The sequence below is a fragment of the Stenella coeruleoalba genome (genome assembly GCF_951394435.1).
Source record: "Stenella coeruleoalba genome assembly, chromosome: 20".
Taxonomy (NCBI): domain Eukaryota; kingdom Metazoa; phylum Chordata; class Mammalia; order Artiodactyla; family Delphinidae; genus Stenella; species Stenella coeruleoalba.
The window spans coordinates 43268047-43281424 of record NC_137166.1 but is presented as its reverse complement, the minus strand read 5'-3'; the positions used below and the strand labels follow the sequence as shown (position 1 = coordinate 43281424).

The window sequence follows — 13378 nt, the reverse complement described above, 5'->3', positions numbered from 1 at the left end:
CGTTCCTCTCGAGACCCCGGCTGGAGGCCCAGACTCAGACTCCGCGCGCAGTTGCTTGCTGTGGAAGGGACGGGTAACTTGGGTTCTGACAGCCTCCCCACACAGGGCTTGCTGCTAAGTCGGCCTGGACGCCGAGTCCTCGCGGCCCTCTGCCTCTGGGGGAGGAGAGGGAGCCCCGGGAGACGGAGGAGGTGGCCGCCGCGATGAACCACCAGGGGCCGCTACAGGACTAGGGGCAAGGCTGTCCCCCGCCCGCAGGCTAAAGTCCGGACTCGGCTTTCTGGTCCCGAGAGGAGGGCACAGGAAACTCTTTATTTTGGTGATGAACCGCCAGTCCCCGCACAGTTAACCTTCACTCGTGCACACTTCACTGCCCTCACCCCACACGGGCTCGCTGCCCCAGGTTTCTGTGGCCCGCGGTCATCTGGGAGAGGGCTCTTGGCGCCCTTGCTGCGACGCTTCTTGGAGCAGAGTTTGCTAGGCGGCCGTAGCCGCGGTGCGAGGTCAGAAGCCTAGCAGGCCCGCCGGCCCATCTTTCATTCGGTACGCTTGGCTGAAGCCAAAGAAGCTACTGATACCCTGTCAGGTGGTTGAGGAAGGGGGCCTACAAGGAGAGGTCGAGGCCCGAGATGGCCTCGAGGAGGAGGAGGAGGAGTAGAGGAAGGTGGAGCGAATGGTCCATCCCGGCGGGAGCTGGCTGGGCGAGTGGCCGCGCATGTGCGTCTGCATGGAAGCCAGGCTGGGGCAGCCGGCCTGGCACAGAGGGCAGCGGTAGGGTGCGGCCCCATGCGTCCGCAGGTGCTTGGTCATGGCTGAGAAGTCCCGGGAGCGCTGGGGACAGAGGCTACAGGAGAAGGGCTTCTCTCCTAGGGCAGGTGGAGGGGAAGACCCATGAAGGAAAGAGGAAAGGAGCGAAGGCTGGCCTGGGGTAGATTGGGGCAATTGGGCAAGGTCGTTGTGGGGGAGCCAGACACTCAGAGAGGGACTTAGGAGCGGGCCCACTGGAGTTTGGAAGGAGGTAGACAATTCACACAGGGCAGGGTGCCCATACCTGTGTGGACACGGTAGTGCGTCTCCATCTGATGTTTGAGTGAAAACCTCTTTCCACAGACAGAACAAGAATAGGGCCGAGACCGAGCAGGAGGGGGTGGGGGAGGGTGTTGGTGAGATGGGTGGCTTGCTGTGCCCACATGACCCACACAGGTTGCAAGTTCACCTGTGGCGACAAAAGGCAAAGGAGGGCAGGGCTGGGAACCCCAGAGCCGGATCACTGGAACACTCAGGCAAGACATCAGGGGCTACAGTGGGGCTGAGGCAAAAGTGCCCTCACCCTACTCACCTGTGTGCCTCTGATCAGACTCTTCCATCTCCCCAGGGCTGAGCTGTGTGGGGCCCTGGGGGAGGGAACCTGAAGGGAGCAGAGTGAAGTAGGGGCTCTGCTCAGGCTGGACTCCTGGAGCCCCAGCCTCAGCCCCAGCTGAGAGAACATGTTACAGGGTGCATGCAGGGCAATGAGGGGCTTACCTGGGGTGGGGCTGCAGGAGGCCAACTGGTTCTGGCTCCAGAGGCCTTTGTGGAGGCTCAGGGACAGTGGGATCCTGGGAGTGGGATGGGGAAGAGTTACAGCTTCGGCTACACCTGGGATCCTGGCCAATTCCTTTCTGGAGAGGGAGGTGTCATGAGTCCTCAGGGGCTGGGCTTTGGGTTTCCCTGTGGTGGGAGCTTCTTGTCCTTTCCCCAGCTCAGGAAATGTATAGTAGAGATAAGAGATGTGGTGCCCTTCCACCCTTCACTGCTGCCTCTCCTAAGCCACTCCCTCCCAGCCGGAGGTCTTCCATAGGCCCTTCAACTCACCTCTGGTCCCGAGGCCAGACCTCCTGCTGGGCTGCAGTCATGGGGGTGCTATGGGAGAAGGGAGTGCCATATCTGGGCGGCAACAGCAGGATGCTCCACAGGGCAGGCTGGCCCTCCCCCAACCAAGGGGCATCAGCCCACCAGGGCCTAGGGGTGATGCCGGTTTGGAGGGAACCTGGTGGGGGAAGGGGGCCAGGGAACTCCCGCAGACTTTCCTCAGAGCCCCCTGGACTGTCCCTCACCCACATGATCACTTCTTGCTTCCCATCTACTCCTCCGCGGCCAACAGGGGATTGGTTGAGTTTCTCCTCTGGTCTCATCTGCTCCCCTTGCTCCTCCAGAGTTGCCTCTGCCATCTCAGGGCTCTCTCTTGGTGGCCTGTGCCTGTGCAACGTCTCCTGTTCTTTCCCACCAGCTCTAACAAACTTCTGTGGTCTCTGCTTCTCTCCAAAGCCCCGCACTCCTCTCATAGAATCCCTTGTGGGTTTCTCTGGCTCCTCCTGTTGTTCCTTCAGCCCTGGACCCAGCTCTTCTCTGGCCGTATCTCTTCGAGCCCTCATGCATGCCTCTTCCAGGGACTGCACCCCTAACTCTCTGGCTGCCTCCTCAAGGGGCCCCAGTTCCCCAGGTTGCAGCTCTAGGCTCTCCCCATAAACAAAGTGCAGAAGTTGGGCAAAGGTGGAAGGGCTGATGCCTTTCACCAGAGCCCAGCGACCCCTGCGACCCAGTTGCTGGCTCACACCTGCCAGCACCAGGCTGTGGGCAGGGAACTCCTGGCTCCCCACTGTGATCAGGGTATCACATAGTGCTGGCCGGAGCCTGGCTGCTAGCCGTACCAGCCGATCAGAGCCATAGGGACTAGGCAGTCTTGTTGGGGACGTGGGCATTGTGCCTTGCCTGGGTATCAATCTCAGAGGTTCTGAGAGAAGGGCCACACTGTGGGGTCCATGGTGAAAAGGGGAGGCAGGAACAGCATATTCTCAAGCCTGTGGAGGTGAGGGGAGAAAGAGTGAATTGCTGGTTCTGAATCAGAGCTCTCTGTCCTGAATGGAACAGATAACCTGACCCGAGAGAGGACCTGAGCTTATCTAGAATCATAGCAGGGGCCAGGGGTGGAGGTGGGGTGGTGGGAGAATGGAAATTAGACCAAATTCAGGACTTAAAGAGCAAGGACCAGACAGCTAAGAACTATCTCAAGTAGTGGATTTAAGGCTAGTATAGATGGGTCCTGCCAGTTGGCAATGTCTGACTTAAAGGATAGCAAACACTGATACTTCTGCTTCTCCAAGCTCCTCTGCAGGGAAAGACCTCGGAGTAGGTCAGGCTCTCCTCATTCCAGACAAGAAGATCACCACAAAACCCAGTCAGCCCTGGAAGTTAGGGATGGAGCAAGACACAGCTTCATGGGTGAGGTTAGAAAGCTAGTGTGTCCTCCCCCTGCAAGCCCATCATGTGGAGCTGAGGGTCCCGAGAGGAAGAAAGGGCAGCAAGACAGGGGTCGTAACTGCAGGAGGGCAGGCTCTAAGGCATCAATCAATCATCTCCCTGAGGACGAAACTTCTAGAACCCATCCTCAGAGAAGGAACTGGAAGAGACCAAAGGCTCCCATGCAGTGAGATAAGAGAGCAGGTCAGAAGCCACAGGAGAGAAGGCTCCTCATCTGAAGATGGAGAGACTTTGGAGAAGGCTTTGACCCTTGAGGAAGCCAGAGAAAGGGAAATGGGAACTATAGAGGGAGAGGCTATTTCCTCTCAAGATTAGGATAAGGAGACGGTTCAATTTTGTTTTTCATAAGCCAAAAGTGAAGAACAGAAGGACAGAACCGAACAAGGCAGAAATTTATCACACATCAAAACCACCACATTGGCTTTTAAGAAAACTGGGAACCCAGATATAAAGAGACGCACCTAAGTGTTGCAGTGCCCAGCAGGCATATTCCTAGGTGTGGGCTCACCATGAGTACGGACCCCATAGGAGGGGGGATTACTAGTTGGACACTTCACGGAGAGGGCTACAGGCTGGCAGGAAGTGGACAGAAAGAGGGGTGTAGTGGGAGGAAAGTCTCAGCTGGGGAGAAGCAGCCACTCACCGGTTGTAGCTTCCTCCTGGACACCGCATGCTCTGAACTGCTGTTGGGGCTCCTGGGCACCCCCACCCTGGAGCTAGCCCCGCCCCTGACCTCACAGTCATCCATTGGGTGTCCCAAGTATCAGTCTGCCACAGTCCTCCAAGGGGTGTGGTTTTATACCCCTGGCTGTGCTTCACTCCTCCAGGAGAGACCACTCTCCCCTCCAGAGCCCTGGCATTCTGCCTCCTAACCTCCTGTCTCATTTCATTTGTGAACCCCTAGTCAAAGAAGTGTATCTAAAGCAATAAGAACTTTGGGATAATCAGACCTGCGTTTGAGTCTCATCTCTGCCATTTACTAGTTGAGTCACCTTGGGCAAGTCACCTCTCTGAGCCTCAGTTAACTCATCCATGAAATAGGGATAACCTCTGCTTACCTCATTTGGAGGTGGGGTGAAGATGAAATGACATGATGTATGTGAAAGTGGTTTCTCGGTACATAGCATCATTCAAATAGTATTAGTTCTGTTTCTTAGAGGTGTCAGTAGATCTCTAGCAGCTGGAAGCTCTTTCTACTACCTCAAAAGTAAAAAGGACTGAAACATCTGCATTCTAAGGAGAGAGTGAAGGAGGGCCAAAAGCATGCCTCCTCCTCCCTCTCTCTGACTTGGTACTAGGAAGCCTCAACTGCTCTGTGGGAATGACCCCTGTCATCTGGGACATCACTGGGGACTGGGTGTGTGAGTGACTCAGATCCTCCCATCAGGCTCTGATGGGGGCAACCCCAGGAAGGGCCTGTGGTGGTCTTCGAAGAGAAAAACTCCTTTTCTTGGGTTGATGACAAATGACATTTCTCTGAAATCAGGACTCCGAGGTTTCTTTGACTTCCTGCCCAGGGGGTGAAGTTCCTCAGAGATTTCCCCTCTTTTCACACTTTAGCACTCCTTAACCTGGGGAAAAGATGAGCTCTGAGAGACTCAAATTTCTTTCTCTGTTTCTTACTATTTCATTATTCCTCGTCCTGTGATAGAATTTTCATTCACAGAACAAGTGCTGCTAAATCGCTTATGATATGTGCCTAATAAATAACTGGAAGGTTAACGAGTCAGGCACTGGTGGGCTGCTCTGGTGACAAGACACAGTCTGGTTCCCCCTCGGCTTCTCTCTTAGATTCTGGTCCCCTCCTAGACTCAAATATTATGTCTCTAAAACTCCTGTTTCACCTTTTGGCTCCAGGACCCCCGAATGTTCAGACCATCCTTCTACTCTCTCTCCAGACCTAATATGCCTTCCCTCTATCTCTCATTCTAGCTTGGGTGCAAACGGATGTTAATCCCTCCTAGATCAGACAGGGTGTGCCAATGGGTGGGGCTAGTGGAGGGGCAATAATAGTGTGGGGAGAGGGGAAGATGAGTCAGAGTGAAAGGGAAAATGCAAATGGGCAAGCTGTATTCATTTGCTACTCTGGTCGTTAAATATTTTCCATTTCTGAGCTTTCTAACTCCTCACACCACCACACCCAGGGACTCATTAGATACCCATATAAAAGACGCTTGATTTGGACACAGAAATGCACCAATCCCTGACATGTAGGTATACAGAGGGAAACATCCTTCCTCCAATACAGAAATACACACTCCCTGAGGATATGGGATAAGTGAGGAAAGCCATGAAGGAGAAACCCCAAGTGTAGGTATAGGGGTCTGGAAGATTACATCATCACCCAGTGGAGTAGAGTCCCCTCACCTCCCAGGCCTACATCATGTGCCCATGACTCGGCTCCCCTACCGGTGGTTGCCCACTGATGTTCAAAAGAGTTGGAGGCTGTGCTCAAAGGGCAGCATCCTCTTACGCAGTTGACAGGGAGTGCCAACGGGCTCTCAGGAAACCTAAAAGTGAGGGCAAGGGGCAAGGGGACTCTCCATTCAGTGAACAAAAGCCCCCAAGATTGGGAAACCCCATCTTTCCTCCCACTTGGTGTCTACCCCCTTCTAAGGATATCCCTTTAGAGACTGCCTCCTTAGAGGTATCTCTAGGGCCCTCTACACCGCAGCCCTTCTTCCTTCCTATATTCTTGACATTCTTGACTGCACAGTCCAAACCACCTTGCACTGAGCAGTGATAGCAGAAGCAGAAGCAAATAGCACTTTGACTTGGAAAGGTAGGGACGCTGCTGACTCTTTCTCCCTCTCTCTCTCTCTCTCTCTCTCTCTCTCTTTTTGGCTGCATGGCATGCAAAACTTCCCTGACCAGGGATCGAACCCGTGCCCCCTGCATTGGAAGCCCGGAGTCCTAACCACTGGACCACCAGGGAAGTCTCGTGTTTCTCTTCTTGAAAGGACTCTCCTCCCCAGCCTCAGAAACCTTGCCCACCTTCCACTTCCCAGGCTGACTCAGTAGGGATCTCCTGCAGTTGTCTCTCTGGGGTGGAGCCAGGAAACCACAGGTCATGAGGACACAAGCCTGCATCCTGGGAGAGGGTACCGTAGGTGGGAGAGGTTAGGTAGGATATAATTGGAAGAAAAGAATGTGGGAAAAGGAGGTATGATTTTTGCCTCTCAGTCCTTTCTAATATTCATATTACTAAATAAAGTTTGAAATCTGATATCTTTTATTCTTACTGATAGACTTGACCTTCAGGCACAACCCAGCTTGCTATAAAAATGTCAACACAGCAATACAAGTATAGAGTCTCTTCAAATATTATAATTAAAACTAAACCATCAGAATATGCCAATTAGAGGGATGATTATTTGTTTTATGAAAATATTCTCCCTTGGTCTCACGTATTGAGGTATTGAGTACCTCCAAAAGCCAGGTTAAACAAGATTCAATTCAGAAAAGTTCTATGAACTTTCCACTCTTCCCAGGAACACATCACTTTCGGCAAATTAAGGTGGTTAAACTCCCTGCATCATTTTATATAGATTAAAACCAATTATCCAAACCTTACATAAATCTTTTTAGTTAAGTACATCCAACACATACCAGAGGAGAGACACCACAGAATGAATGAGTTTCTTTCTTCCCTTAAATCTATGTTCTACATAGCCCAAGATCTGGATATAATAATGGGCAGGTGAGCTGAATCTAGGTCATAGAGACCCTATCACAGCACACCTTTTGTGGATTAAGTGGCAAAACAACCAGATGAGAAGTAAAAACAACTTAGGTTCCACTGCATCCTCACAGTGGACTGCCTTTTTCTTCAGCACTAACGGGGTTAACTCTTCTGAGACCCTCAACTTCCTCATAGGGACTATTTTCAAGACCAGTATTGAATATCCATATTGCCTCAAATCCAGACAGAGGGCCCCACTCTGACCTCTAGTTGTGTCCCTCCCCATGGGCTGAGGAGTCCAAGGGTATCTAGGAAGTACCCCCCTGGAACCTGTGCCCCCCAATTCTAGACCATGCTCTGGGAACTCGGAACCCTGGACCTCCTGGCCCAAAGAGCCCACTTCCTGGGTTTACATTGGCCTCAGACCCAGGTCTATACTCTTCCGAGTGGGCTATGTGATTGATGTAATTGTGTGGCCGATTGGGTGGGAGGGGCACGTAGACGGAACTTGGACATGCAGGCTAGTATGTGAGACACCTTGAAGTATGCGCCAACACCAGATGTGGGGATAAGAGGGGAAATCTCCATTTCTAGTCTTGCCTAAGCCCCATAAATAATATGGGAGCCTGCTTTATTGTAGTGGTTCTTAACCTCTCAGGGGGTCACTATGCTTTTTAAAATTGTAAGTCGTGGAATCAACTCTTTACATCAGAAAATTGTAGATTCTCATACCATTTTGCATGTGAATGACAAGAGAGTCACAGACTGCTCTGAAACTCACCCTTGCACAGGCTTCACTCCTCATCCTTGTGGCTGCTTTTACCGCCCCCCCTGCCAACACATACAGTTTTTTGGATTATTTCCAGGAGCTCATAGACCCTGTAATCCACTCATAGACTCCCCCCATGCACCTCCACCCTTGGTTTAAGAACTCTGGGTGTACATGAAAGTACCCTGAAAGCTTTAGTACCAGGTAGAGCTTGAACAGCGGAGTGAAATTAGATATCAACATCCTGCCTCATAAGTATAAAAAGATCTTCAGTAAAGACAACCTGGGTGATTTCCTAAAGAGCAGGATATCTCACACACCTCCTATGCTCCAGTACAACGTCCATCTTCTCCAAGCAGCTGCCCCATGCTTAGAACCTGATGTCTTCTGGGAATGACCAGAAACAGGTTGCGGAAGAATGGGAACAGGGACTAAAAGGCCCAAGACACGACTCAATCCTGGTTCTATCTAGAGCCACCACAAAACAATAATACTTCATGGAGGGCAAACAACCTGCTGGGATTCAGAGACACCCTCCCCACCCCAGAACCTCCAGAAGACCACGGCCCTAATCTCCTGGCCACGTTGTCCAGCCTGGACCCAGTCCTGGAAAATCTTACACAAGCACCCCAACCCAGAAGCTAGAGTCCCCCAAAAGTCTTGCAGCCACATGTTCCCATCACAGCCAGGATGCAATGACTCTTGACAACTTCCCATTGGGCTTTCGACTTCATCAACACTCACTCTCAGCCCAGGCTGGATCCAAAGACTCCAGAAAACCTCTCAAGTTCTCACTAGTTTCATTTCTTGGTCAAAGACTCCCAAGAACCTCTGGAGAGTCACAGACCTCTCCAGTCACCAGATCCAGTCTCAGTCCAGAGACCCCGGACAACCTCTCATAGGTCAGAGGCCATACCTCATGGCCAATGACCCCACACAGAGCTCCAAGGCCTCCACCTGCCCCACAACACACTTCCAAATCAGGCTGTCTCAGGGCCCGGGGACATGCCGGCTTGGTCTCTGCCCAGCCGGGCCCAACGGTGCCCAGGAGGCCCCACTTCCAGCCTCTCCAGGGCAGAGGGAGTCCCCAAAGCCTAACGCCCTCACCCCCACTTCCCGATCCTCATCCTCAGGGCGACCACTCAAGCCCCCATACCTCAGCTTTGCCTGGGCCAGGCCCAAGCCCGAAGAAAAGAAAGAAAATCCATGGCACTCACCGACTCAGGCCCTGTTCCTCTCCTCACTCCGCCTCACATACACTCCGGGCGGCACAAGCCCGAGTAGCCGTTAGAAAGTGGAGCGGCGCGAGGCTCGGAGCTCGAGGCCGGGCCGCGTGCACAGCTCGCTGGTCGCCCTGGATCCCGAGGCAGACGCTGATTGGCCGCATTGCTGGCCACACCCTCTTTCCTGGCTCCCGCCGGCTGAGGGATCACAACAGCCTGGGAGGCACCTAGGACAGCTCCACTCCGCACCACCCCTGCCCCTCCCCCTCCCGGCCCCCGGGTCCCCAACTCTGCCTCGCGACCTCCGCTGATTGGCTGCGGAGCCGAGCTCGCGCCCACCTGGCTGGCGCTGTGGAGGGACAGGGCCTTAAATCTGATTGGTCCGCGGACTTAGGCTTCAGGCCTCTAAGGCTGAGAGCTCATCCACAATGAGCTTTCTGGCTGCGCAGATTGCTCTGTCCCCCGCTCTTTATGAAGAGACTGGGGCCTGAACCTCCTTCACCTGCATAGCTTTGGAGGCTCCCTCTGAAAGTGCTCAGGGATACCACTGCTTTCTTGTTTCTATCTTTCCATCCTGTGTAGTCCTCGTTGCAAACCCTTTCACCTTTCTCTCAACCCCTTACAATTTGTGGAGAAGTGACTGGGATTGGATAGGAGGCCATCAGGCTTTGGGTGCCAGTGGGCAGCTCCCCTTTCCCGCCTCTTGCCTTGCACCACCATTAATTGGCTGCAGAACGCACCCTGCCTCACCCGGAAGTATGCGGGGACAGAGAAGACACAAGAGAGGGCAGTGCCTTGACCCCCCTCATTGGCCTAGATGCTCGCGCTTCAAATACACGATGACGCCCCAGCTGTCTGCTGAGTCAGGATTAACTGCGTACTTCATGTACCAGCCCCCACCACACCGTAAAGAGAATGACCCATTACGCTGCCCCACCATTAACTGGCCCGGGGTTAGAACCCGGCCAGCGGGCTTTCTGACTAGGCAGGGCTTTGGTGCTGACACACCGTACCAATCTGTGGCTGGCCGACTGCCTCCCTTCTTCCCCCGGCCCCGCTGCCATTGCACCGTCGATCAGCTGGCCCCACTCCTAAGTGGCTTAGCCTGGACACATCCAATCAGGCGCGAGGGCGCTTTAAGGAGGCGGGCATTGCTCCACCGCTTCCACTTCTGATTGATCCCGAGGCTTGCTTCTTCGCCTTTGATTGATCAGGGGACCTGGAGGAGGGAGCCCAGCCCAATGGTTTCGGGCGGCGGTTAGAATTCTGTCCCTTTGCTTCTGTTCAGCTTCGGGGTTCTGGCGACTGTTGTCTGGCGTCTCCTTCCCCACGGCTAGTGGGGAAATGGGGATGGAGAGTGGGGTGGGGGGAGGAGCTGGAAGGGGCCCCGCTGAGGAGGGCGTGACTCGACTAGAGGAGCTTAGGACAGTGGGAACCGAGACCACCTAAGGCGAGCGCCTGGCACGAGGGAGATAACCCTTCAAATAGCAGGGGAAAGACGGGCGCTGTAGTAGTAACAACAGCCCTTTCCATGTACTACGCTTTGTGCATCATCTCACTGAATCCTTCTAAATAGCTCTGTGAGGGAGTCTATTACTAGCCGGGTTAAACGCTGAGGGTCAGAGGTGAAGTCACTTGTCTCAGTGAGTATGGGCATTGCTGGGACGCCGACATTGTTCTGGTGAGAGCCCAACATCCGAGCTACACTACAATTAAGTAGGATTGATCTTATATAGATGTGGAATGGGGTCTCATGTGGTCACATGACCTTGGTTTACTTCATCATATAAATGAGTTTTTTTGCTTGTTTGTTTTTCTTCTTTTAGACTTGAATCCCATCCCGAAGGCTCAGCACTCAGCATATATTTTCAACTCCTCCAACTCTGGGGCAAATGCATTTGCATTCTAGAAAAAGATATTTTAAAAATCAGCATCATAATATCTTTGCCACTTTTTGGCCACTGACACCGAACCAGGCCACTTTTAAGTGTTTTACATGCATCCTCTGACTGAATCCTCATAAGCTGTATCAGATGTTTACTGTTATTTTTCTCACTTCACAGATGAGTATATTGAGGCTGACAGAAGAACCTGATTTCCCTAAGATCTCACCAGAAGTAATTGTCAGAGCCGGAATTTGAATTGGGCCTGTTGCAGTTTGACTCCAGAGCCTAAGCTCCTAACCACTGATATACAACGCCTGTCATCCTAACAGCTACAGTGTCCAGAGTGTGGGCACACATGGTCCTGGGGAATCCTCGTAGCCACTCTAGGAAGAGGAATGATGACAACACTCGTTAGAACAGACAACAGAGGCTCATGGAGGTGAAGACACTCAGCTCACATAGCTGGTCCATGGCTGAGCAAGGAGTAGAATGAATCATACCTAATATGCTGAATCCACACCCCACATTCTTAATCACTCCTCACACTGCTCCCTTCCCATTTGACAAACGAAGAAACTGAGGCGCTGAGGAGAAATCCAAGCTGGAATTCAGACCCAGGCCTATCAGACCCAAGAGATCACTCCCTGAACCACATTACCTCCAGGAAGTATGTGTCTGGTAGATCCTGTGTTGTTGGGTCAGGTGAGAAGTCCTCATACCCAGCCAGCCTTGTCTGCAAGCAATGAGGTCATCTGGTCCCAATTTTGGCCCTAAAGGTGGTTGGGAGAGTATTTCACAGCCTCAGAGCCTTTGGGGGCTTCTCATTGAGAAGCCTTAATCGTAATTGCTACAATTTATTGTACACTTTTTATGAGCCAGGCTAGGTGGAAAACATTCTGCATGTATCATCTCACTGAATCCTTATAATAATTCTAGGATATAGGGGTTGTTATTGTCCCCAATTTACAGGTGGGGAAACTGAGACCCAGGGCGGGATGTAACATTTCTATGTTTACAGAGCTAGTGAATGGTGGAGCCTGGATTGGAACTTCGAGAGCCCTCAATTCCAGCTACTACCCAGTGTGTACATGCATGAGAAGATGGAGTGAGGGACCCTGGGTTCTGGCAGGATGGAGTCAGAACGGTTGTTGGTTTCATTCTGGAGGCTGGACTGTAAGATTTGAAGAGTAAGCTGTCTGAGAGGAGTAGAGAAATAACTATGGCTTATGGAACAACTACCCCATGCCAGGCCCTATGTTAACTACACTTTAATATATGTTGAGAAGCCTTGTGGTTAAGAAGCTGGACACTGGATCCAGTCTGCCTGGATTCATGTCCTGGCCTTGCTTCTTGCTAGTTGTGAGACCTTTGGCCGGTTACTTAACCTCTCTTGGCCTCAATTTCCTCATCTGTAATGTGGGGATAATGATAATAAATACCTCTCAGGACTGTCAAGAGGATTTTATTTTATTTATTATTATTATTATTATTTTTTGCGGTACGCGGGCCTCCCACTGCTGTGGCCTCTCCCTTTGTGGAGCACAGGCTCCGGATGTGCAGGCTCAGCGGCCATGGCTCACGGGCCCAGCTGCTCCGCGGCATGTGGGATCTTCCCAGACCGGGGCACGAACCCATGTCCCCTGCATCGGCAGGCGGACTCCCAACCACTGCGCCACCAGGGAAGCCCCTGTTAAGAGGATTTTAAATGAACTAATAGAACAGTGGCATTTCTTCTCTTCTCCGGTGTTCTGAAACTGAGTTGTTTCCTTGCAATCAACATCACTTGCCTCGACTCTGCTGTAGATACTGAAAATTAAGGCTGGATATTTGCACTGGGAAAGTCTGGGGGAAGTGTGTTCCCAGAAGAGGTAGCAAGAGCAAAGGCCTTGAGACAGGAGTGAACTTAGTATGTCTGAGGTACAGCAAGAAGTCCAGCTGGAACCAGGCAGATGACTAAGACTCAGGAGCTCAGCCCAACTGCACATGTGCTCATAACAGGCATCAAAACGACCCTGTACTTTTCAGAGCATAATGGACTTTACCCAAGCTTTTATTTCTGGAGAAACCCAAAGCCATGATTACTGTTTTTAAAAAATTAATTAATTAATTAATTTCTATTTGGCTACATTGGGTCTTCGTTGCTGCGTGCGGGCTTTCTCTAGTTGTGGCGAGCGGGGGCTACTCTTTGTTGTGGTGCTCGGGCTTCTCATTGCGGTAACTTCTCTTGTTGTGGAGCATGGGCTCTAGGCGTGTGAGCTTCAGTAGTTGTGGCACAAGGGCTCATAGTTGTGGCTCGCAGGCTCTAGATTGCAGGCTCAGTAGTTGTGGCGCACGGGCTTAGTTGCTCCACTGCATGTGGGATCTTCCCAGGGCAGGGCTTGAACCCGTGTCCCCTGCACTGGCAGGTGGATTCTTAACCACTGCACCACCAGGGAAGTCCGCCATGATTACTTTTGAGGCTCAGTGTCCAAGCACAGGGATTTAGAGATGTTGCTTAGAACTCAGGTCGTCTTGAGCC

General features: G+C 52.2%; 1 protein-coding gene across 3 annotated transcripts; it reads right to left on the bottom strand.

The window, feature by feature from the left end:
- Positions 1-582: 582 nt before the first annotated feature.
- ZBTB32 (zinc finger and BTB domain containing 32) lies at positions 583-2852 on the bottom strand (the record flags this gene model as incomplete). 3 transcript variants are annotated; one of them, XM_079906999.1, is made up of 5 exons in its annotated part: positions 1855-2852; positions 1525-1661; positions 1340-1408; positions 1052-1216; positions 583-866 (listed from the first exon to the last, which is right to left on the bottom strand). In XM_079906999.1, exons 1-5 carry the CDS (start codon positions 2739-2741, stop codon positions 583-585), a joined length of 1542 nt encoding a protein of 513 aa, XP_079763125.1. In that variant the 5' UTR covers positions 2742-2852. The 3 variants fall into 3 exon arrangements, with proteins under 3 accessions (XP_079763125.1, XP_079763127.1, XP_079763126.1); XM_079907001.1 differs by having other exon boundaries at positions 1525-1598; positions 1855-2771; XM_079907000.1 differs by lacking the exon at positions 1340-1408 and having other exon boundaries at positions 1525-1598.
- Positions 2853-13378: the final 10526 nt, after the last annotated feature.